This window comes from Salmo salar, chromosome ssa11 (assembly GCF_905237065.1).
Source record: "Salmo salar chromosome ssa11, Ssal_v3.1, whole genome shotgun sequence".
Taxonomy (NCBI): domain Eukaryota; kingdom Metazoa; phylum Chordata; class Actinopteri; order Salmoniformes; family Salmonidae; genus Salmo; species Salmo salar.
Window position 1 is genome coordinate 61,168,708 of NC_059452.1, and position 26,814 is coordinate 61,195,521.

The following is a 26,814-nucleotide window of genomic DNA, read 5'->3' on the forward strand; positions in this document are numbered from 1 at the left end:
TGTTACAGGTTACAACTCCCTTCATATTACCGCATTAACCCCTCGTTTCATGTGTCTCTCCTCAGGCCGGTGGTAGCTGGTCCACTGCAGGACGATGAGGTGCTGGTGGTCCCCCCGCCCCCCCTGGATATCGGGGGGGCCCCGGCGTACACAGTCCGAGCCATCCTGGACTCCCGACGTCGGGTAGGGGGCCTGCAGTACCTCGTGGACTGGGAGGGGTACGCGGCTACGGCTATTGCATGTTGCTATTATTATTAAAACACAGTTGCTCCGGCCCTCTGTCTCCTGCTCCTGATTCCACATCTCCACTGGTCCTAGACAGCCGTGACAGTACCTTTGCCTCTACTCTGGATTACTGACCTCTGCCTCACCTGACCCTGACCCTGAGCCCGCCTGCTGTTCCGGTGCCTTACACTCTCTCTGGATTATTGACCTCTGCCTGCCTTGACCTGTTGTTTGCCTGCCTCCGTTTAAAGAATAAACTTTTGTTTCTTCAACACTGTCTGCACCTGGGTCATACCTTAAAACGTGATAGACATATGTCGCGCAGCTGAGAGTCGAGTGTGGATTTGGTTCAGTCAATCGTCCTGATAGGCCCTTCCCAGCTAGTTTATGCTGGCTAGCTGGCAACAGCAGCAGCGTGGCGCTAGTTAAAACTTGTAAAAGAAAGGGATGGGCGAGGGAGAAATAACTTGTAGTATTGGTAATCTGGATTTGGTCACCATCTCCAATTTGTTCCATCCCACTTGATTTTATTTTGAGTAGGATAGCAGCCTACATGAAAAATAACTACCAACATTAACTATGTAATGTTGGTAGTAATCTAGATGGATGTCACCGTTATGCAGTCTACACTGCTCAATGGGGAGAGTTTGCACTGCAAGCCAACGCAACACAGGGCACCATGTCCTTCTCTCCCGCTTGCCGCAGTAAGGATAGGGAAGTAGATAGTGTAGCCAATAGTGATTTTCACCGAAAATGTACTACTACGACATTAACCTCTAACGTTACATTTTGTAAAATAAATAATTTGACAAAAACTAAAGGATTCTGAACACTCCCAAGTCCCAACTTCGGCCGACAAGTTTCAAGTTCTCGCTGAAATTTTTTGCCACAAGCATTAAACTAGCTTGCTGGGAACGGCTCATCAGGAAGACTGTCTGAAATGACTGAACCGAATCCGTTCGTCACCACTCGACTCTCACTGCACAACAAACGTCATCAATTTGGGCACCAGGAGTGTCCATATAGCCACTCCCCTATGACCACCCATCCTTATGATAAGTGACATATGAAAAACTATCATTATAGCACCTGAAAACATTTCCATGGCTTTACTATTAGGCACATCAAGGATGTGTTGTGAAATGTAAATTCAATGTTTCAAACTGTTGTGGCAGTTGACATACCCTTTTTACACTACTGTACTGAGCTGAGCCAAGCTGTACTGCGCTGGCCTAGTTATGCATCAACCATAGTTGCTGGAACTGTGCTGGAAAGGACCATGTTAAAATAAAATATCAGAGCCAGCCAGCACACTATGGTTCAGGTTGGCACAGTATGAAGTAAAGTATAGCCAGCCTACATATAGCCTGCCATCTGATAGAGACCCAATCCTGTGTCCCTTTTAGAATGTTTATTGTCATGCACTGGCCACAGTGTGACACGGTCACAGTCAAAAAGTCAATCATTTCAGAAAACCCTTTGAGCATGAACACAGGCTTTAACACTGTAATCCACAATACCACTGACATGGCTGCTGATAATTAGGGACGTTAGGTTTGATCCTAAGTGCTGCAATACTGTAAGAAATGGATAAACATGGGGTACTACAAACCAAGGACTCGTCATATCAGATTATCTTCTATCAGAGTCATAGACAGATAATCACACATCTGTGCAAGGAATCTCTCAACAGCAAGCAAACTCACTCCCCCACTGCAATCTCCATGCTCCCAAAAACGGTCTACGATCATATATCATAGTCCACTCTTCTCTGTTCTTTGGCACACGCGGAGTGGACCAGTATGTTTTAATTTCAGTTCTTTCTTTTCCTCTCTTTCATTTATCTCCTGAATTGAACTGAATTGAAATGAAGTTGACCCCTACCCTGGTACACAAGGAAAAAAGGCCTTAATGAAAGAGAGAAATAAAGGAGGGAGCAGACAAGAAGAACAGTCCTTTCATTCTTCTTTTTTTCTTTACACTACATGGAACAAAACGACTAGACATTTAAAGACCACGGTTCATTTCACAATACAACATTCATGTTTCCATCTCTGTCCATCTCTCTCTCGCTCTTTCTCTGAGTGCTTGAGTACTTTGCACGCACGCACACGCACACACGCACACACACACACACACACACACACACACACACACACACACACACACACACACACACACACACACACACACACACACACACACACACACACACACACACACACACACACACACACACACACGCTGCATCTGCTGAGGGAGGGTTCTGTAGAAATGATAGGGAGTGTAACTCCTTTAGAGGGAAGGCCTTTTCAGATGCACCTGGAGGAAATACACTTACCATTTTCCCTCAGTTTTCCCTCTTGAGTGCTCACTCTCGATTAGGATGTCCACAGAGAGCTGAAGCTAACAGGAAGTGATTTGTGCAAGTTCATTGGCCTATAGGGCTTTCCATCCCACTCAGCTGTATTAGTCCTCTGAGGCATTGACGCTCAGACGCCGAACACAAGACCGAGCTGGTGGCTGGCCCCTCTACCATGGCACAGCAAGGGTAGTACTAAAAGATGGCACCCAGAGAGCCCAGCAGGAAGCGGGAGGTGGGCGAGGACATGGTGTAGCCCCTCAGAAGATGCCCTTGCCGATTTTCAGGCCTTTCTGTTTCATGCGCGGCAGTGTCGAGCTGGCCACGTGCTTGGTCCGGCACACCTTGGGGAAGCCATGTTTCTTCAGGACAAAGTCGTAGTTGGCCGAGGAGTTCATGGCATAGAAAACGTTGGCATTGTCTGGAATCTTCAGCTCTGTGGAGGGAAGGGGGTGCAAAAGAAACACAGGTATGGTTAAAAGACACATTGAACCAACAGGCAAGATGGAATGTTAAAATCTGGTTGAGAAGATGGACGGAGAGATTGTTAGACAAGACTTACAGTGTGCAGATATTTCTAAAACGTACAGTAGGACCAGAGATAGGAACACATTGGAAATGGGTTAGGAACACTGAAATGTTTGTAACTTTGTAATGTAGTTCAAAATGCATCAACTCTGAGGTTTGTATCTTTCAGGTTCCGCTCAAAGTCTTGAGGTGAGCATGACAGACAGCTGACTGACCTTTCTCCTCAGAGATCTTCTGCAGCAGTTCGTAGTCCTCCGCTCTCTCCCGGTCCAGGTTGTGTTTCACCATGGCCTTCCTGATCACCGCCGGCGTCTTGTCCTGACTGGTCACCTGGAGATCACATTATGACCACATTGAGACATTGGGATTGGCTCAACCAGACCCCACAACCACCAAACACATTGGCAGGGAATTTCTCTTTCTAATCTACTGTAATCATCACCAACGCGGCAGCTCACCAGGATGCTCTTGTACATGTTGCCGTTGTCCACGTCCAGGCTGACCCGGATGATGCAGCAATCGTCCACCTGCTGGTTGTAGAGGGGCAGTGACAGCGACGAGTAGTTGGACACACCCGACACGGAGCGCTTGTGTGAGCGGGAGCCAGCCCCTACCACGGGCGTGGAGGACATGGAGGAGGAGGAGGCGCTGCTGGAGCCCGAGCCAGATCCCACACCAGAGGCGTCCAAGGAGGACAGAGAAGTGGACTCCCAGAACTGGAGAGAGACCAAGAGAGAAGGGGGACAGCACAGGTTAGACCACAGTGCCACTTAAGACTATTGAAATGCAATCAAGGAAAGCAATGCATTTTAAACAGATACATTTAACATGTTTGGAAACTGTTGAATAAATTCCAGTGTATTTTGACAAACATTTGGGAACACTGGAATTGAGACTGGTGTTGTTTTACATTATGAGTAATGGGATAGTGCTTGCATGACTTGAACATGCCACTAACATGACATGCATGTAGAAAACACAATGAAAAATGTGGAGTGATGAATGTGCGACCAGGTGAAACTCACAATGCTACTTCAATTGAGTTGTTATGAGCAGTATGGATACAAGGTAAACTCTTCATCTCCAATTAAAGACACAACAAATGAAACCAGTCAAAAAAACAGGTCAAAGTGCGGTGATGATCAAAGTGAGCAGACGCATAAATCGATTCGACACCTGCACACATTCGAAAACTACTCAACATGCACACGCCATTCTCGCCCAACAAATGGCTACAGGGATGATGTAATGGTGACGTCACACAGATAGATAGAAACAGTGCAAACAGCACACTCCTCTAATGGTAGTGTAAAATGGCTGTGCCACAAGCTAGTGTAGATGAAACAGAAATATGGTACAGGAAGTAGTAAATAGTACCGTGGGTGCCAGGTCAGGCAAGGGGCCGCACTTCCCTAACGTGGAATTGGAATGTTTTACGGAAGGCGTGGAGGTCTACAGAAAAGGAATTAAGAGCTACAGTCACCTGTGGGCTTCACATGGGCTGTTTCTTGTGGGCTGGAAGAGTTAGAATATGCTATGACAGTAGTACCGCTATAGTGATCATACTGGTATCATGGTCTTTAAAGGTAGACTCAATGATATGTCATCATCATCTTACACAGTGGAGCAACTTCCTGCTTACAGACATCAACAATGACAGAATTCAATAGCACACTGTCCTCTGACATGTCTTCATTGTAAATAGGAGTGTATTCTTAACTTACCTTCCTGTATAAATGAAGGTTAAATTGATAAATAAAACATCTTTCTCACCTTTCGTTCGTGGGCGTCAGGCGAGTCCGAGATGAAGCTGATATTTATCTCTTCGACGTCGGAGCTGCTGGAGCCGGCTGAGGTGACGCTCAGGGAGTCCGCTCCATCACCCCCTCCACCTCCACTTGAGCCCCCCAGGCAGGGGGCGTAGCGCAGCTGGTCAAAGGACTTGGAGTGAGAGCTGCCCGCACTGCAGTAGCCTGGCTCCGAGCTGGCCGGCTGGCGACTGAAAGAGGGAGTGAAGGAATGGGAGGGAGAGGGAGGAGGGAGAGATGGAAAAGAAAATGCAGAATGAGAGGAAGAGTAAGAGAAAGAAGAATGAGTAAAATAAATAAAACATTGACACAAATAGACTGCAAATCATTAGGGGGGAATTCCGACCCGAGTTAAGCATGCGTAATTGGAATGTAATTCCCTTTTTATGCACTTTTCTCGATACACGTATTCTGACCTTGAACTTAAGCATGAGAACAGCATGCTATTCACCCGCCATTGGGTTGAGGTGGAGATGGAATAAATGAACACACACACAAACACTCACTCCATCATTTGCTCACTTACACATAATATGCACACACATTTAAACTGACTCTACAGTACACACCCACTCACATACAAACTGCTTCTACTCTGCTTATCTTATATCCTGTTGCCTTGTCCCCTTACTGCTATACTCATCTACCTCCATCACTCCAGTATCCATGCACATTGTAAATATGGTATTGGAACTGACTTAAAAAATATATTTCCTGTATCTAGTTAGCTTACTTACTTATGATAGATTCTGGGTGAAACTTGGAATATTGTAATACTCAGAAGCATAGCATATAAAGGAGTGAAAGAGGCTGGTTTTTATATCCGAAGTTAATGGTTATCTGTAGGAGACAGATGGCTTTGGAATGTGTTTGGTGGACGGGAGGAAGTCACAGGATTGCTATAGGGGAAGCGGATGGACATATGTGGATTAGGCGAAGGAGGGGTTGAGGTCAGGTCAGATCCCCTGAAGGTAGAAATGATGGTTTATTACCCTATTTCCGTCTTCCTGTGGAACCATAAGGATTGGAGAGAAGGAGGAGGGCCTAAAGTGGAGCATATATACTTGTGATGGTGGGAACATGTTTTTGTCTGAATGCAGCTGTATCGACCCTTTGGGAAGAATTAAACTTGGTTAACCTTCTCTAGTGTCCGTGAGTTATTTACTCTGGTAATACATTGTTTTTGATTATTGCATTGATGGGTTTTGAGTTTGCAAGAAAGGCATTTCAGTGTACTTGCATGTGACATTAAAACTTGGAAACTTGAGGTGTGTCTACAGATACACCATATTCTGACCTTGACTAATTCCTAATAATTCTACCACCTTAACGTGCGATGAAACCATGAATAAGGTCGAGAGAACATACTGGTTCCAAGTGGGAAAAGTATCTACTTAATTTTTTCAATTGAAATAACACAATTTTCCATGCACTGTAATTTATAATTTACAAGAGCTATTGATCAGAGGTAAGTAAATGAGTAATCCATTTGGATATGGGGATTGTAAATATAAATTACACATGTTTTAGATCTATAATGTCTTATTATGGTCGCTGGAGACAAATGTGAAACCAGTCATATGGCAACAAACTGAAGCATATCAACATATCAACTTTCCCACAGTAAAGTGGGCACTCTCGAATGTCTTAATTATAGGCTACCCCGACATCCTCTGTTCCCTATTTCTATCATGTTAAATATTAGCCACTATAAGTATTGAACATCGCTTCCCTTCATTTGGTTAAGCCTACATGATCATTTAATTACATTGTTTCCTTTACCTTCATTTGCCTCCTCTGTAAACACCATCACGGCCGTGTGGTTGTTGCTGAGGATCATTAGTAACAGTTGATAATATTTTTAGTTGATAATACATGTAGGCTAATTACATCGTTATGGAGCGCAGACCAAGCCGTAACAGTTTGAACCCAACGCATGGCGCAGTACTTGGCTGTGTCATCACACAGTTCCATGGTTAGTGCAGGCAATAGAGGAGGGTATAGCCTACTATTGAACACTATTCTCCCTACTATAATTCTATGTACACTAATCTTCCAACATTACAATGGGTTGAAGAAATGAATGTGGCAATTTTCAGAATTAATCTTTCTTTTGTGCGTAAAGGCTCTCCAAATCTGTTTTCTATGATTCATAAATACTTTACTAAACCTAAATAATCTACAAGATCAGAGTCTTTTTAAATCTACCAATTGGTGCTGAAACAGAGATGAATATGCATATATTTAGATAGCTTTCTTTCATTGATCCCTAATATTCTGAACCTGTTCTCTCGATATATTCTAGTGATTCTGTTGACAAAATTCTAACTAAAAAGGTACACTTATTTAAAGGGATGGCTTAAGATACTGAAAACCCTATTGTATGAAAACTCCATGAGAAAATCCTTTGCCCAACAAGTGTGAGGGTTTTCAGTTGTTTAATAACATTTATTAAGAGAACGCAAGGTAGCACCTGCAGAGCACGTTACGCGAATGAGTAAGGTAAGTCTAAAAGGTGTACATTTCCTAAGACTGAATCGGACCCATATTGCACCCATTGAACAGAAATACTTTCTGCAATAATTTTGGGAGGATTTATTTCTTGACTCACTCGCTCCAGCGTTTGATGATTCCTGTGTTCTTCTTTTTCAGAGTATTTGAGGCTGACTCCGACAGCGGCTCGATCTCACACGACTGACTGTAGCTGTGGAAAGCACATGACGAAGAGTATGTGTGTGTTCCTGTCTTTTCAAGTGTCTAGTCCTCCCCTTCCCTCTCTTCCACTGTCCCTCTCATAATCCTCTCCCCTCTCCCACCCTTCCATTATAATGCATACTGTTTGTCACACCCAGCATAATCTATTTCTGGTGTTTATGAAAATACTATTTCATGTATTTCTAACAGAATACTCTCTATTCTTTCTCTTACCTCTCGGCCTCAGTGAGTTTGTCCACACCGGAGAACCACTGTCGGAAACGCTTGTTGCGGGTGAAGTTATAATTGTTGCAGGCCAGCTGCAGAAGCTTGATCTGGGCAATCACCTCAAATTCCTACAAGACCAGAGGAAATATAAGGGTAAGTGTGCAGTGTTCATCGTCATCATCATCACACATTAAATACATGTTGCATTTCTTACCTTCCTCCTCTTCTCAAAATGTATCAGCCCTCCCTGTAAGCAAGAAAATATGTTCTTTAGAACAGAAATTGTTTAAGAAGGTGTGTGTTCATGCATGCATGCGCGCGTGTGTGTGACTCTCACGTCCAGGTAGTCCTTCATGGCAGTATCCATCATGACTAGGTCTGTCAGGAAAGTACCCAGGTAGGGAATGGTCCCCTGCATCACACTCTGAAATACACACACAAAGGCAGACAGAGACTGGGGTTAGTGTGTGTGTGTGTGTGTGTGTGTGTGTGTGTGTGTGTGTGTGTGTGTGTGTGTGTGTGTGTGTGTGTGTGTGTGTGTGTGTGTGTGTGTGTGTGTGTGTGTGTTTGTTTGTGAGCATTACAGACTTTTTCCCCGCTGAGGACACATGTAGATGAAAATAAATACACATATTTATTAATCTCCCTCTGTGTACAATGATTAGGTTAATGAACTGTCTCCAGTTGGCTATTGTTCCCAGTTTAATAATTGCACAACTGATCATATGACTACACTGTAATTACAGTCAAATGAAACTGTAAAGTTGCTACTACAGTCGTGGCCAAAGATTTTGAGAATGACACAAATATTAATTTTCACAAAGTCTGCTGCCTCAGTTTGTATGATGGCTCTTTGCATATACTCCAGAATTGTCATGTCCTGGCCAGTATAAGGGTTAATTGTCATTTTAGTTTGGTCAGGACGTGGCAGAGGGTATTTGTTTTATGTGGTTCAGGGTGGTGTGTTAGTTAGGAGGGCTTTTGATTTATTATTTCCGGGTTTTGAGTTATGGTCTATGTTGATGTATTTCTATGTGTAGTCTGGTTGAGCTGTTTCTATGTTGAGTTAATTGGGGTGGACTTCCAATTGAAGGCAGCTGTGTGGTGTTGCCTTTGATTGGAAGTCCTATATTAGTTGGGTGTGTTTGTCTGTGTATTTGTGGGAGATTGTTCCATGTTTAGTGTGTGTAAACCTAACAGGATTGTCAGTGTATCGTGCGTTCGTTTTTGTTATTTTGTATGTTCGTTTTGGAATTTATTAAAAGTTCAAAATGAACCATCTCAACTCTGCTGCATATTGGTCCTCATTTTCCGATGATGATTTCGCCATATCGTCCTCCGACAAAGAAATCCCTGACAAGAATGTTATGAAGAGTGATCAGATGAATTGCAATTAATTGCAAAGTCCCTCTTTGCCATGCAAATGAACTGAATCCCCCAAAAAACATTTCAACTGCATTTCAGCCCTGCCACAAAAGGACCAGCTGACATCATGTCAGTGATTCTCTCGTTAACACAGGTGTGAGTGTTGATGAGGATAAGGCTGGAGATCACTCTGTCATGCTGATTGAGTTCGAATAACAGACTGGAAGCTTCAAAAGGAGGGTGGTGCTTGGAATCATTGTTCTTACTCTGTCAATCATGGTTACCTGCAAGGAAACACGTGCCGTCATCATTGCTTTGCACAAAAAGGGCTTCACAGGCAAGGATATTGCTGCCAGTAAGATTGCACCTAAATCAACCATTTATCGGATCATCAAGAACTTCAAGGAGAGCGGTTCAATTGTTGTGAAGAAGGCTTCAGGGCGCCCAAGAAAGTCCAGCAAGTGCCAGGACCGTCTCCTAAAGTTGATTCAGCTGCGGGATCGGGGCACCACAAGTACAAAGCTTGCTCAGGAATGGCAGCAGGCAGGTGTGAGTGCATCTGCATGCACAGTGAGGTGAAGACTTTTGGAGGATGGCGTGGTATCAAGAAGGGCAGCAAAAAAGCCACTTCTCTCCAGGAAAAACATCAGGGACAAACTGATATTCTGCAAAAGGTACAGGGATTGGACTGCTGAGGACTGGGGTAAAGTCATTTTCTCTGATGAATCCCCTTTCCAATTGTTTGGGGCATTCGGAAAAAAGCTTGTCCGGAGAAGACAAGGTGAGCTCTACCATCAGTCTTGTGTCATACCAACAGTAAAGCATCCTGAGACCATTCATGTGTGGGGTTGCTTCTCAGCCAAAGGAGTTTTGCTCACTCACAATTTTGCCTAAGAACACAGCCATGAATAAAGAGTGGTACCAACACATCCTCAGAGAGCAACTTCTCCCAACCATCCAGGAACAGTTTGGTGACGAACAATGCCTTTTCCAGCATGATGGAGCACCTTGCCATAAGGCAAAAGTGATAGCTAAGTGGCTCGGGGAACAAAACATTTATATTTTGGGTCCATGGCCAGGAAACTCCCCAGACATTAATCCCATTGAGAACATGTGGTCAATCCTCAAGAGGCGGGTGGATAAACAAAAACCCACAAATTCTGACAAACTCCAAGCATTGATTATGCAAGAATGGGCTGCCATCAGTCAGGATGTGTCCCAGAAATGAATTGACAGCATGCCAGGGCGGATTGCAGAGGTCTTGAAAAAGAAGGGTCAACACTGCAAATATTGACTCTTTGCATCAACTTCAAGTAATTGTCAATGAAAGCCTTTGACACTTATGAAATGCTTGTAATTATACTTCAGTATTCCATAGTAACATCTGACAAAAATATCTAAAGACACTGAAGCAGAAAACTTTGTGGAAATTAATATTTGTGTCATTCTGAAAACTTTTGGCCACGACTGTAAATTGAGCTGTGAGCATTTTACGAGTAAGAGTGATTCCATAAATAACCACTAGAGGTGTGTCTCCCTTCTATCCACCACAGAGAGAGAGCAAATAACTATGAACCCCTTCATTTTGAAAAGAAAAATACTGCTCCTCTAAGCTATCTACATTAGATGCATCCATGACAGTCATTTGCTACAAAGTGGGCCAATTTCAAAGACAGTGATTTTAAAGTGGAGAAGACGAGTGAGAGTGAAAGGGCAAGAGGAGAGCGTTTTGTTTGTGTGTATGTGTGTGTGCATGAATGACTATGCACACCTGTGTGCTTGTGTGATAGTACGCTGTGTGTTTGTGTTGTGTGTGTGTGTGTGTTAAAGTGAATGCGTCAGCAGAGTTCAGTGAGGACAGAGAGAGGGGCTGCTTGTGGAGCGCTAATTGACAAAACCCAATACTCCCGCCAGTCTTATCTATAGGGCCAAGATGGGAGTGCTTTCATTACATCTGGCACCTCCTTCTCTCTCTCCATCTGTCTCTTGAAACAAGACAGTTGAAGTCGGAAGTTGACATACACCTTAGCCAAATACATTTAAACTCAGTTTTTCACAATTCCTGACATTTAATCCAAGTAAAAATTCCCTGTCTTAGGTCAGTTAGGATCACCACTTCATTTTAAGAATGTGAAATGTCAGAATAATAGTTGAGAGAATGATTTATTTCAGCTTTTATTTCTTTCATCACATTCCCAGTGGGTCAGAAGTTTACATACACTCAATTAGTACTTGGTAGCATTGCCTTTAAATTGTTTAACTTGGGTCAAACGTTTTGGGTAGCCTTCCACAAGCTTCCCACAATAAGTTGGGTGAATTTTGGCCCATTCCTCCTGACAGAGCTGGTGTAACTGAGTCAGGTTTGTAGGCCTCCTTGCTGGCACACGCTTTCTCAGTTCTGCCCACAAATGTTCTATAGGATTGAGGTCAGGGCTTCGTAATGGCCACTCCAATACCTTGACTTTGTTGTCCTAAAGCCATTTTGCCACAACTTTGGATGTATGCTTGGGGTCATTGTCCATTTGGAAGACCCATTTGCAACCAAGCTTTAACTTCCTGACTGATGTCTTGAGATGTTGCTCAATATATCCACATAATTTTCTTTCCTCATGATGCCATCTATTTTGTGAAGTGCACCAGACCCTCCTGCAGCAAAGCACCCCCACAACATGATTCTGCCACCCCCGTGCTTCACAGATGGGATGGTGTTCTTCGCCTTGCAAGCATCCCCTTTTTTCCTCCAAACATAATGATGGTCATTATGGCCAAACAGTTCTATTTTTGTTTCATCAGACCAGAGGACATTTCTTCAAAAAGTACGATCTTTGTCCCCATGTGCAGTTGCAAACCGTAGTCTGGCTTTTTTATGGCGGTTTTGGAGCAGTGGCTTCTTCCTTGCTGAGTGGCCTTTCAGGTTATGTCGATATAGGACTAGTTTTGTAGACACTTTTGTACCTGTTTCCTCCAGTATCTTCACGAGGTCCTTTACTGTTGTTCTGGGATTGATTTGCACCAAAGTATGTTCATCTCCAGGAAACTGAACACGTCACCTTCCTGAGCGGTATGATGGCTGTGTGGTCCCATGGTGTTTATACTTGCGTACAATTGTTTGTTACTGATGAACGTGGTACCTTCAGGCGTTTGGAAATTGCTCCCAAGGATGAACCAGACTGATTTTCCCATGATGTCAAGCAATGAGGCACTGAGTTTGAAGGTAGGCCTTGAAATACATCCATAGGTACACCTCCAATTGACTCAAATGATGTCAATTAGCCTATCAGAAGCTTCTAAAGCCGTGACATCATTTTCTGGAATTTTCCAAGCTGTTTAAAGGCACAGTCAACTTAGTGTATGTAAACTTCTGACCCACTGGAATTGTGATACAGTGAAATATTATAATAATTATAAGTGAAATAATCTGTCTGTAAACAATTGTTGGAAAAATTACTTGTGTCATGCAAAGCAGATGTCCTAACCGACTTGCCAAAACTATAGTTTGTTAACCTCTTGACGTTACCCTAGGATAGGGGGCGCCACAGCGCATTTTGGAAAAAATTCGTGCCCATTTTCAATGGCCTACTAATCAAACTCAGAAGCTAGGATATGCATATAATTAATACCTGTGGATAGAAAACACCCTAAAGTTTCTAAAACAGTTTGAATGGTGTCTGTGAGTATAACAGAACTCATATGGCAGTCAAAACCCCGAGACCGATTGAAACAGGAAGTGGAATTCTGAATTGTGGACTCAACTTCACGTCGTTGCCTATTATTCACACCGTGAGCTATCGTTATTTGAGCACTTCCTATTGCTTCCACAAGATGTCGCCAGTCTTTACAAAGTGTTTTAAGCCTTCTACTGTCGAAACTCAGTGAATGAAACACGTTGGAAATTGGTCACAGGGGGAGGGCCATCACCATTATGACGCCGGCGGCCCTGTCTACCCCCACCTTTGGAAACGTTTTGAAACACAATGAAATCATCCCCCTCGAATCTTATTGGCTCTCTTGTTGAAACAGGCCCTGAAGATTTATGTTATACAACGTTTGACATGTTTGAACGAACCTAAATGGGAGAATTTTTTATTTATTTCGAAACGGCTGTGGCGCGCCCGGCAGAGTATTTGGATACACCATTCAGACGCGCTAACAACAGCAAGCTAATGTCCAAGATGGCGCCGAGCTGTATTTACTAGCTAATTTTCTGAGTATCGCATCCCCTTTTATCGCTAAGTGTGATTACCCAGTAAAGTTATTTTTAAATCTGGTATGACAGGTGCTTTCAAGAGATATTCATCTATAAATCTTAGAATGACAATATTACATTTTAAACATGTTTTCGAATAGTAATTCAGTAAATTGTAGCTCTTTCCCCGGATTGCATTTGACGGGAAAATAGTTAGTCAACGTCAGACGCCGATGTAAAATGCTGTTTTCATATATAAATATGAACTTTAATGAACAAAAGAATGCATGCATTGTGTAACATGATGTCCTAGGTGTGTCATCTGATGAAGTTTGTAAAAGGTTAGTGCTGCATTTAGCTGTTTTTTGGTTATTTGTGATGCATGTGGTTGGTCGGAAAATGGCTATGTTGCTGCTTTTACGATGGACTCCTCTAACATAATCTAATGATTTGCTTTTCCTGTAAAACCTTTTTGAAATCGGACGACGTGGGTCGATTCAGGAGAGGTGTATCTATAAAACGATATGAGACAGTCCTATATTTGAAAAAAATATATATTACATTTCGTTATGCTAATGTCGCTAGGAGTTTTCCCTGGATTTTGATCCCGCTGACGGGACGAGACGCTGAATTAACAAGAAATTTGGTAACAAGAAGAGTGGTTGAAAAACGAGTTTTAATGACTGTAAACTTCCAACTTCAACTGTATATCTCGATCTCTCTCTCTCCCTTCTCTCTTTCCCTGTCTGTCTCTCTTTCCATCTCTCTGTCTTCTCTCTTTTCCCTCTATATCCCTCTCTCTCTTTATCTCTCTGACTGTCACGCTTTCACTTTCATTTTTTGAGCTCCCCTTTACTCTCTTCTCCTGCCCTCTTCTCTCTCTAAATCTGTCTACCAGGTCATTTAATTTCTCTCTTCGCTCCCTCCCTGCTTTTCATGTCATCCTCCATTTCCCTAAAGCCACTTTTTCTATCTTCCTCATCAATCTTTTTAGTCCTTTATCTCTCTCTCTCTCTCTCTGTCCAGTCCATCTCCCCCTCCTTTGTTGCATTCCCTCTATCTTAATGTCCTTACCAGGTCTCGGGGTTGCTGCTGTCTCTTCTGGGCTCGTTTGGGGTTTATTTCCAGGGTGGCAAATTTGGACGTGCCCTCCTAGACAGAGAGAACAGACAACAAAAACACAGTGAGATCAAATGCCTAAGCCCCTATTTCAGCGATCAAATAACACCGGTTTCTGTTTTTGTTTGATTAACATGGTTAATTAAATGGAAGAATACACGCCTTTTTCCTGGAAAGCGTCCTGTCCTTTATCAAGCAATGAAATGGTAAACATACACACTCCCACATTCTACTTCAGAGGAACAGGCAGAATAGGGATATCCCCAACTGGCACAGCCTACCACCATGCTATGATGTCACTGGGGGATTCCCCACCCCCCAATAACACACCTACCCATCCTTAATACACACATAACGGCTACCTCTAGATGCCCTGACATCTGTGTGTGTTTGCTTTGGAATTTGGGGAATGTTAGGGTTTGAGGTCTATGTGTGCGTAAGCGGGCTTAGTTACTATCCCTCCAAACAAACACACCCCCACGTCCAAGTAAAGACCAACCACCCATGACCTGCCCTTTATATCGTTCTGTTCTATTCTGTTCTGTTACATAACAGTTGATAATGGATTAGCTAAATGAATCATGTTCCCAAGTGCACAAAGTGCATACATTGTTAGGTAAGAACTCTTCTCATAGGGAAGATGACCAGACATTTCACCAAGATATTGCATTAAGATAGGAAACTCCTGACGACAGAATTCCACACTTTGTTTTTTTAATTTGATGGTGGAGAAATTGTATTGCTGTCCATTCAACTACCTGAATAAAGTCTTGTTTTTATGTGTCACAAATTCATTTCAGAATGACCTTTTTGGGCACCAAGCACGTCACACGGCCTGTTAGTTACTGCAGGGTAGTGTGTCAGCCACACCCTGTCATCTGATCCTGAGTGATGACACCATCAGTGTGTGTGTAGGAGTAGTCCTAGAGGGGTGTGACCCCACACAAAGGAAATCATATCACTCAACTGCCTAAAAGGTGACTCCATCATAGCCTACTGTGATCAGAGCAGTGTGTGTGTGTATAACATATTTATTAATGCTTTATTGATTCTGCCCCCCAAATACATAATGCATGCACATGCACGCACACACATACAGGTGCGCCAGAGTTTCTGTTAGGAAAATGTGACGCCGGACTACGTGACCGGGAAGATTTTAATTTACCGGCCATTTGCAAAATGTACATGACCCATATGCATTGGGTGCATAACCCACGGTGCTCAGAATGACAGAGATCACATTTAGATTATGGTAATGCATCTTAACAGGATGTTAAGGTAATGCATCTCAACAACTCATGTAATGAAGCAGTCAATAAAAGGTCATTTTCAAACCTTTGCCATAAGGCGATTCGCGGGAAAACACCATTCTAAACAACGCACCTGGGAAAACACCATTCTAAACAACGCACCTGGGAAAACACCATTCTAAACAAGGCACCTGGGAAAACACCATTCTAAACAAGGCACCTGGGAAAACACCATTCTAAACAGAGCACCTGGGAAAATACCATTCTAAACAGCGCACCTGGGAAAACACCATTCTAAACAGCGCACCTGGGAAAACACCATTCTAAACAGCGCACCTGGGAAAATACCATTCTAAACAGCGCACCTGGGAAAATACCATTCTAAACAGAACACCTGGGAAACTACCATTCTAAACAGCGCACCTGGGAAAACACCATTCTAAACAGCGCTCCTGGGAAAATACCATTCTAAACAGCGCACCTGGGAAAATACCATTCTAAACAGCGCACCTTGGAAAATACCATTCTAAACAGCGCACCTGGAAAACTACCATTCTAAACAGAACACCTGGGAAACTACCATTCTAAACAGCGCACCTGGGAAAACACCATTCTAAACAGATCACCTGGGAAAACACCATTCTAAACAGCACACCTGGGAAAACACCATTCTAAACAGAACACCTGGGAAAACACCATTCTAAACAGATCACCTGGGAAAACACCATTCTAAACAGCACACCTGGGAAAACACCATTCTAAACAGAACACCTGGGAAAACACCATTCTAAACAGATCACCTGGGAAAACACCATTCTAAACAGCACACCTGGGAAAACACCATTCTAAACAGAACACCTGGGAAAACACCATTCTAAACAGCACACCTGGGAAAACACCATTCTAAACAGAACACCTGGGAAAACACCATTCTAAACAGCGCACTTGATAGCGGTTCCATAAGTGAAAGAGATAAAAATCTCTGTTAGAAACTTAGAAAGAGGTAATATGACTGGGATTGTTCCTTTGGCTTCTGGACAACAAAAGAAATATGAAAACGAATAGAACAGGAGAGAAATGTCATAGCGGTGGGTGCAATAAGGAAGTAAATGGAAATAAATGAGCCAAAATGATATTACTCCTGTCTATACATAGAATTGCGTCTACAAATAAAATCATTCAAAATACTTCACCAGAAAGCATCACTTAGCCACAGAGGAATAGAGGATCAATCACTTCTTTTAAAAAATTGCTGTGGATTGTTTCAAATCACAAGCTCGTAGGCCTATGCCTATGTCTATTTGGGAAGCCCACAATTTGGGCAGCGCGCGTGACAATAGGCCTAGCTGATTATTGAGTTTCGGCTATCAGTGAAAAGCATCTTTAAAATATGTGTGAAGATAATGTGTCTTGAGTGTAATTTAAAATGTTGAGACAAGAAGAGGGGGAGGGGTGTGTGGCGATATAGGCGAGTCGCTCTCCAGAATGTGTCACGTTCGTCGAAAGGAGCGGACCAGGCGCAGCGTGCGTAGAGTTCCACATACTTTATTACAAAGTGAAACTTAACAAAAACAACAAAGAATACACGAACGAACGAACAAACGTCCAGTACAGCGCGCACTTAGGCACTAACTGAAAACAATATCCCACAACACAGGTGGGAACAATGGGCAACTTAAGTATGATCCCCAATTAGAGACAACGATAATCAGCTGCCTCTAATTGGGAACCATACAAATACCAACATAGAAATAGAAATGCTAGAAGCCCCCCTAGTCACGCTCTGACCTATACACCATAGAGAACCCAGAGAAACAGTTTTTAACAGGCGATTGCATTTGAAATTGTTGGGCAATGAATGGGCTTATAAAAGCACGTTTTACACCAGCATCAAACACCTGAGGAGCTGCAGGAGAAATCCTGCTCAAAATTGGCTCTGTATGCTCAATATAGTCTCTGTAGACCACCAAGTGCTAACAGTCAGTATCTGGATAACATGTGTGAAATGCTTGATAATGTATGTGATATCAATAGAGCTATATTTTCTGGGTGATTTAAATATTGACTGGCTTTCATCATGTTGCCCACTCAAGAGAAAGCTTCAAACTGTAACTAGTCCCTGCAACCTGGTTCAGGTTATCAATCAACCTACCAGGGTAGTTATAAATAGCACAAGAATGAAATCATCAACATGTATTGATCACATGTTTTCTAATGCTGCAGAAATTTGATTGAAACCAGTATCCAAATCCATCGGATGTAGTGATTACAATGTAGTAGCCATATCTAGGAAAACCAAAGTTCCAAAGGCTGGGCCTAATACAGTGTATAAGAGGTCATACAATACGTTTTGTAGAGATTCCTATGTTGTTGATGTAAATAATATTTATTGATACATGGTGTGTAATGAGGAGCAACCAGACGCTTCACTTTACACATTTATGAAATTGCTTATTCCAGTTACTAATAAGCATGCACCCATGAAGAAAATGACTGTAAACTGCTAAATCCCTGTGGATTGATGAGGAATTGAGCAATTGTTTGGTTGAGAGTGATGAGGCAAAATGGCAAATAGGTCTCGCTGTACAACCGATTTGAAAACGTACTGCAAATTAAAAAATCATATCACTGAAATCACTGAAAAAAAGAAGAAGAAACTACACAATGAAACAAAGATAAAGGACATAAAGAATGATAGTAAAAAGCTTTGGAGCACCTTAAATGAAATTTGGGGTAAAACGTCAAACTTCACTCCATCATTAATTGAATCAGATGGCTCATTCATCACAAAACCCACTGATATTCCCAACTATTTAAATTATTGTTTAATTGGCAAGATTAGCAAATTTAGGCATGACATGCCAGCAACAAACACTGACACTACACATCGAAGTATATCTGACCAAATTATGAAAGACAAGAACTGTAAGAGGTTAAAAAATGATAGTTGTCTGTCAACAATGACAAGGCACCGGGGTCTGACAACTTGGATGGAAAATTACTGAGGATAATAGTGGACGATATCACTACACCTATTTGCCATATATTCAATATAAGCCTACTAGAAAGTGTGTGCCCTCAGGCCTGGAGGGAAGCAAAAGTTATTCCCCTACTGTAACGCCCTGGCCATAGAGAGGGGTTTTTTGTTCTTTATTTTGGTTAGGCCAGGGTGTTACATTGGGTGGGCGTTCTATGTTTGTTTTCTAGGTTTTTTGTATTTCTTTGTTTTGGGCCGTGTGTGGCTCCCAATCAGGCACAGCTGAAGTTCGTTGTTGCTGATTGGGAGTCACACATAAGGAGCATGTTTTTCCTTTGGGTTTTGTGGGTAATTGTTTCTGTTGAGTGTTTTGCACCTGACAGGACTGTTTGGCTGTCAGTTTTCTCGTTTTGTATAGTGTATACTAACTCCGCTGCACCTTGGTCAACTCTCTCTCCTGACAGCCATTACACCTACCTAAGGATAGTAGGCCGTCATTGTAAATAAGAATTTGTTCTTAACTGACTTGCCTAGTTAAATAAAGGTTAAATAAATAAATAAAATAGTAAAGCTCTCTTTAATGGCTCAAATAACTGACCAATCAGCCTGTTACAAACGCTTTGTAAACTTTTGGAAAAAATTGTGTTTGACCACATATAAGGCTATTTTACAGTAAACAAATTGACAACAGACTTTCAGCACGCTTATAGGAAAGGACATTCAACAAGCACTGACACAAATTACTGATGATTGGCTGAGAGAAATCGATGATAAAAAGATTGTTGGGGCTGTTTTGTTAGACTTCAGTGCGGGTTTTGACATTATCGAGCATAGTCTGTTGCTAGAAAAACGTATGTGTTATGGCTTTACACCCCCTGGTATATTGTGGATAAAGCTTTAGCTGTCTAACAGAACACAGAGGGTGTTCTTTAATGGAAGCCTCTCCAACAAAATCCAGGTAGAATCAGGAATTCCCCAGGGCAGCTGTCTAGACACCTTACTTTTATCAATCTTTACTAATGACATGCCACTAGCTTTGAGTAAAGCCAGTGTGTCTATGAATGCCGATGACTCAACACTATACACGTCAGCTACCATAGTGACTGAAATGACTGCAACACTTAAAGAGCTGCAGTTAGTGACCGAATGGGTGGCAAGGAATAAGTTAGTCCTAAATATTTAAAAACAAAAAGCATTTGTATTTTGGGCAAATCATTCACTAAACCCTAAAGCTAAACTAAATCTTGCAATGAATAACATGGTAATTGTAACGATGTGCGCTGAGAGACGGGAAGCAAGTTCAGGGAGTGAGTGTTTTAATAAATAAAACACAGCATAATACAAAAATAAGAAACACGAACAACGCACAGAACTGACACAGGAACAGAAACAATGACGCCTTGGGAAGGAACCAAAGGGAGTGACATATATAGGGAAGGTAATCAGGGAAGTGATGGTGTCCAGGTGAGTCTGATGACGTGCAGGTGCGTGTAATGATGGTGACAGGTGTGCGCCATAACGAGCAACCTGGTGACCTAGAAGCCGGAAAGGGAGCACACGTGACAGTAATTGAGCAAGGGAAGACTAAACTACTTGGAGTACCCCTGGATTGTAAACCGTTATGATCAAAACATATTGATACAACAGTACCTAAGATGGGGAGAAGTCTGTCCATAATAAAGAGCCAGTCTGCATTCTAAACAGCACTATCAACAAGGCAGGTCCTACAGGCCCTAGTTCTGTCACACCTGGACTACTGTTTAGTCATGTGGTCAGGTGCCACAAAGAGGGACTTAGGAAAATTGCAATTGTCTCAGAACAGGGCAGCAAGGCTGGCCCTTGGATGTATGTAAAGAGCTAACATTAATAATATGCATGTCAATCTCTCCTGGCTCAAAGTGGAGCAGAGATTGACTTCATCACTACTTGTATTTGGGAGAGGTATTGATATGTTGAATGCACCGAGCTGTCTGTCTGAACTATTGGCACACAGCTTGGACACCCATGCATACCCCACAAGACATGCCACCAGAGGTCTCTTCACAGTCCCCAAGTCCAGAACAGACTATGGGAGGTGCACAGTACTACATAGAGCCATGACTACATGGAACTCTATTCCACATCAAGTAACTGACGCAAGCAGTAAAATTAGATAAAAAAACAGATAAAGATACACCTAATGGAACAGAGGGGACACAAACATAGGCACAGACATATGCATTCATACACACGATAACATACGCACTATACACACGTACACATTGATTTTGTATTGTAGATATGTAGTAGTAGAGGGGGCCTGAGGGCACAAACTTAATATGTTGTGAAATCTGTTGTGAATCTATCATAATGTTTTTAAAAATGTATAACTGCCTTAATTGTGCTGGACCCCAGGAAGAGTAGCTGCCAGCAGCTAATGGGGATCCATAATAAATACAAATTCAAATGCTGTGCGCGCGTGATAGTTGTGTGGGTATTCAACAAAAATACCCACAGGCCAATTTAATTCCACTAGATTATGCAAATTAACCTATAGACCGATAAGCATGATGGTCAAACGTATTTACATCGACTAGTAATTCCATCAATAAAAAAGCATTAAATTGCAATGGCATTGGCAACTTGCACCAATTGTGCAAGTTCTCCCAATTAAAAAGATGAGAGAGGCCTGTAATTTTCATCATAGGTACACGTGAACTATAACAGACAAAATGAGAAAAAAAATCCAGAAAATCACATTGTAGGATTTTTTATGAATTTATTTGCAAATTATGGTGGAAAATAAGTATTTGGTCAATAACAAAAGTTTATCTCAATACTTTGTTATATACCCTTTGTTGGCAATGACACAGGTCAAACGTTTTCTGTAAGTCTTCACAAGGTTTTCACACACTGTTGCTGGTATTTTGGCCCATTCCTCCATGCAGATCTCCTCTAGAGCAGTGATGTTTTGGGGCTGTCGCTGGGCAACACGGATTTTCAACTCCCTCCAAAGATTTTCTATGGGGTTGAGATCTGGAGACTGGCTAGGCCACTCCAGGACCTTGAAATGCTTCTTACGAAGCCACTCCTTCGTTGCCCGGGCGGTGTGTTTGGGATCATTGTCATGCTGAAAGACCCAGCCACGTTTCATCTTCAATGCCCTTGCTGATGGAAGGAGGTTTTCACTCAAAATCTCTCGATACATGGCCCCATTCATTATTTCCTTTACACGGATCAGTCGTCCTGGTCCCTTTGCAGAAAAACAGCCCCAAAGCATGATGTTTCCACCCCCATGCTTCACAGTAGGTATGGTGTTCTTTGGATGCAACTCAGCATTCTTTGTCCTCCAAACACGACGAGTTGAGTTTTTACCAAAAAGTTCTATTTTGGTTTCATCTGACCATATGACATTCTCCCAATCCTCTTCTGGATCATCCAAATGCTCTCTAGCAAACTTCAGACGGGCCTGGACATGTACTGGCTTAAGCAGGGGGACACGTCTGGCACTGCAGGATTTGAGTCCCTGGCGGCGTAGTGTGTTACTGATGGTAGGCTTTGTTACTTTGGTCCCAGCTCTCTGCAGGTCATTCACTAGGTCCCCCCGTGTGGTTCTGGGATTTTGCTCACCGTTCTTGTGATCATTTTGACCCCACGGGGCGAGATCTTGCGTGGAGCCCCAGATCGAGGGAGATTATCAGTGGTCTTGTATGTCTTCCATTTTCTAATAATTGCTCCCACAGTTGATTTCTTCAAACCAAGCTGCTTACCTATTGCAGATTCAGTCTTCCCACCCTGGTGCAGGTCTACAATTTTGTTTCTGGTGTCCTTTGACAGCTCTTTGGTCTTGGCCATAGCGGAGTTTGGAGTGTGACTGTTTGAGGTTGTGGACAGGTGTCTTTTATACTGATAACAAGTTCAAACAGGTGCCATTAATACAGGTAACGAGTGGAGGACAGAGGAGCCTCTTAAAGAAGAAGTTACAGGTCTGTGAGAGCCAGAAATCTTGCTTGTTTGTTATTGACCAAATACTTATTTTCCACCATAATTTGCAAATAAATAAATTAAAAATCCTACAATGTGATTTTCTGGATTTTGTTTTCTAATTTTGTCTGTCATAGTTGAAGTGTACCTATGATGAAAATTACAGGCCTCTCTCATCTTTTTACGTGGGAGAACTTGCACAATTGGTGGCTGACTAAATATTTTTTTGCCCCACTGTACTCATTCAGGGGTTTTTCTTTTACATAGTAGAATAATAGTGAAGACATCAAAACTATGAAAAAACACATATGGAATCATGTAGTAACCAAAAAAAGTGTTAAACAAATCTAAATATATTTTATATTTGAGATTCTTCAAAGTAGCCACCCTTTGCCTGGTTGACAGCTTTGCACACTCTTGGCATTCTCTCAACCAGCTTCATGAGGTAGTCACCTGGAATGCATTTCAATTAACAGGTGTGCCTTGTTAAAAGTTCATTTGTGGAATTTATTTCCTTCTTAATGCGTTTGAACCAATCAGTTGTGTTGTGACAAGGTAGGGGTGGTAAACAGAATTTAGCCCTATTTGGTAAAAAACCAAGTCCATGTTATGGCAAGAACAGCTCAAATAAGCAAAGAGAAACAACAGTCCATCATTACTGTAAGACATGAAGATCAGTCAATACAATACTTCTAATAGTGCAGTCGCAAAAACTATCAAGCGCTATGATGAAACTGGCTCTCACAGGAAAGGAAGACCCATAGTTACCTTTGCTGCAGAAGATATTTTCACTACAGTTACCAGCCTCAGAAATTGCAGCATAAATAAATTCTTCACAGAGTTCAAGTAACAGGCACATCTCAACATCAACTGTTCAGAGGAGACTGTGTGAATCAGGCCTTCATGGTTGAATTTCTGCAAAGAAACCACTACTAAATTGTTTGGGCAAAGAAACACGAGCAATGGTCATTAGACCGGTGGAAATCTGTCCTTTGGTCTGATGAGTCCAAATTTGAGATTTTTGGTTCCAACCACATCGTCTTTGTGAGACGCAGAGTAGGTGAACAGATGATCTCCGCATGTGTGGTTCCCACCGTGAATCATGGAGGAGGTGGTGTGATGGTACTTTGCTGGTGACACTGTCTGTGATTTGTTTAGAATTCAAGGCACACTTAACCAGCATGGCTACCACAGCATTCTGCAGCGATACGCCATCCCATTTGGTTTGAGTTTACTGGGACTATCATTATTTTTCAACAGGACAATGGCTACCAGGCTGTTTAATGGCTATTTGACCAAGAAGGAGAGTGATGGAGTGCTGCATCAGATGACCTGGCCTCCACAATCACCAACCTCAACCCAATTGAGATTGCTTGAGATGAGTTGGACCGCAGAGTAAAGGAAAAGCAGCCAACAAGTGCTCAGCATATGTGGGAACTGCATCAAGACTGTTGGATAAGCATTCAAGGTGAAGTTGGTTGAGAGAATGCCAAGAGTGTGCAAAGCTGTCATCAAGGCAAAGGGTGGCTACTAAGAATGTCAAATATCAAATATATTTTGATTTGTTTAACACGTCTTTGGTTACTACATGATTCCATATGTTATTTCATAGTTTTGATGTCTTCACTATTATTCTACAATGTGGAAAATAGTCAAAATAAAGTAAAAACCCTTGAATTAGTAGGTGTGTCCAAACTTTTTACTGGTACTGTACACACACACACACACATCCTACCTTGATGAGCAGCTCTCTGCTGAGCGAATGGTTATTTTCGTCTGAGAAGATTTCTGACAACTCGTGGAAGATGCGGAAGTTCTCCCTGGACACCTCATCCCATGTCCTCTTCAGCCGGTGGACCGGGTTGCACTGCAGAGCAGAAAGGATGGCCCGCAGCGAAGAAAAGTTCTTCAGGATTCGACACTCCTGAAGGGAAAAAAGACTGTATGAATATCAAGGAGATATCAATGAACCCAATTAAGCACCGGTGGCATATCAATTCATTGTATTATTATGGAAAGAGAAGCATCCAAACTTTTTTTACTCAAATATATATTTTGAACATGGCATTATGGGTACTGTAGTCATCATGCTACACAACACACACTGTGCCTCTGCAGGAACTGACACCAAGGACACCTCAGAATCTCATGCCAACAACAACAACAACAACTACAACAACAACAACAAGAACTCCTGATAACAACAGCTCCTCACCCTGGCCACTTCGATCCAGCGCTCCACCAGTTTGGCCCGCTGTGTGGGTTTGAGCAAACGCTCGCTCAAGCAGGTGGCGATGACACAGTTGGTGACGCAGTTGAACTGTGTGACAGTGGCACGGATGGTGGGTGCCAGATGCTCCTTGCCCTTCTTGTCCCGCTGCGACCAGATACTCCCCAGACAGTGGTAGGGGACCACCTTCTTAAAGAGCTCCTATGAGGAAAAAGGGGAGTAAGAACTCGCAACCAGTGATGTATTTTAGATGAGTTTAACATGTTTTCACTCTCATGGACAGGAGGGAGAGAAAAGAGAGGCAGGCAGATACTTTAGAAGGCTTCAAGGAGGGATGATAAAAGTGTCTGCTGCACTCCTGTCTCCTAACAAAAGTCCGTAGGAAAGCCTTTGGAGTGACATTTGTTTATGAGTGGTAACTCAACAGCAGAGTGGGCATAAAGCCCTCGGTGTCTTCTGTCTCTCCTCACTTCTTCTGACTCTCCTCACTTCCTGAGTTAACTAACACGGCTTATAGTCCTGCATCAGGTCGCATACCCACGGTTCCCAGTCGTTGACCCGCAAAAAAATCAACTGGTGGGTGGAATGAAAACATTCTGGAAAACATTTTTAAATCAAGATAATATATTTTTTACAAACACAGGAGCTTGTTGTGATGAATTGTGTTGCGAAGTCCATTAGGCTAGGTGAGCGGTGAGGCAGACAGCCACGCAGCGAGAGAGTGGAGCGGGGAACTATCCATTATTTGTGTGGTGCTGAAACATTCCTAATTTGTCCACGTGCAGAGTTTATATATTCCCTTCCACCACGCAACATAATGTTGCTAAGTTTATTTTCCCTGATTCCTAGCTCACGCGAAAATGTCTAACGTAACAGAAGAAAGGTTATGATGGTGGAATAGGCTACACCATCATGGAAACGTGTTGCGCGAGTGGAAGAATTTTGGAGTCATTGTGCACAAGGAGGACAACAACCCGGTAGATGGATAAAAAGTGCAAAAGTGCACGCAGGTATTTATTTACAATAATTCAGTTAACTATTTGTTAATTATTATGTTAATTCAGGCTTTAGTTCATTTAGACCATACACAGGCCATATAAAGTTTAAACCTGTGAGGCTGGTAAAAGTTTGAGTAGCAAATATCCTAATAAATAAATGTAGCCTAGTGTCACGTCCTGACCATAGAAAGATGTTATTTTCTATGGTAGAGTAGGTCAGGGCGTGCCAGTTTTTTTTCTATGTTTTCTATTTCTATGTTCATGTTCTAGTTTTGTATTTCTATGTTGGTTTTGTTTGGGATGATCTCCAATTAGAGGCAGCTGGTCCTCGTTGTCTCTAATTGGATATCATACTTAAGTAGGGTTTTTTTTCCACCTGGGTTTGTGGGAGATTAATTTTGAGTTGTGTATGTTTCACCTCTGCGTCACGTTTTTTTTTTGTTTATCAGTTTATTTATGTATTGCATAATTTCACAGTATAAATAAAATGTGGAACAACACACACGCTGCACTTTGGTCCGCTCCTCCTTTCGACAACCGTGACAGAATCTCCACCACAAAAGGACCAAGCAGCGTGATCAGGAGTGGACCTGGGAGGACATTTTGAACGGCAAGGGATCCTGGACGTGGGAGGAGATCCAGGATGGATGGGATCGCCTCCCATGGGAACAGGTAGAGGCAGCGAGAGCAGAGCGGCGACGAGAAGAGGAATTAGCCCGGCAACGAGACAAGCACAAGCGGCAGCCGGGGAGATTGGCAGAGTCAGGGTGGAGACCTGAGCAAACTCCCCGTGCTTACCGTGGGGAGAATAGGACTGGTCAGGCACCGGTTATGCGGTAATGAGCACGGTGTCTCCAGTGTGCAGCCACAGCCCAGTGCGC

General features: G+C 42.6%; 1 protein-coding gene across 5 annotated transcripts in view; it reads right to left on the bottom strand.

Moving 5' to 3' along the window:
* Positions 1-26,814, bottom strand: part of LOC106562829 (ral guanine nucleotide dissociation stimulator) — a 131,406-nt gene continuing 104,592 nt past the window's right edge. For 4 of the 5 annotated variants that reach the window (XM_014127855.2, XM_014127851.2, XM_014127852.2 and 1 more), the window contains exons 6-17: positions 24,921-25,136; positions 24,441-24,629; positions 14,471-14,548; positions 8,183-8,269; positions 8,060-8,092; positions 7,852-7,973; positions 7,535-7,627; positions 4,889-5,114; positions 4,493-4,567; positions 3,574-3,831; positions 3,331-3,445; positions 1-3,023 (exon numbers count right to left, since the gene is read on the bottom strand). In XM_014127855.2, the coding sequence (XP_013983330.1) occupies positions 2,848-3,023; positions 3,331-3,445; positions 3,574-3,831; positions 4,493-4,567; positions 4,889-5,114; positions 7,535-7,627; positions 7,852-7,973; positions 8,060-8,092; positions 8,183-8,269; positions 14,471-14,548; positions 24,441-24,629; positions 24,921-25,136 (1,668 nt within the window). In that variant the 3' untranslated portion in view covers positions 1-2,847. The remainder of the gene's footprint in view (positions 3,024-3,330; positions 3,446-3,573; positions 3,832-4,492; positions 4,568-4,888; positions 5,115-7,534; positions 7,628-7,851; positions 7,974-8,059; positions 8,093-8,182; positions 8,270-14,470; positions 14,549-24,440; positions 24,630-24,920; positions 25,137-26,814) is intronic. The other variant, XM_014127853.2, reaches the window with a different exon arrangement.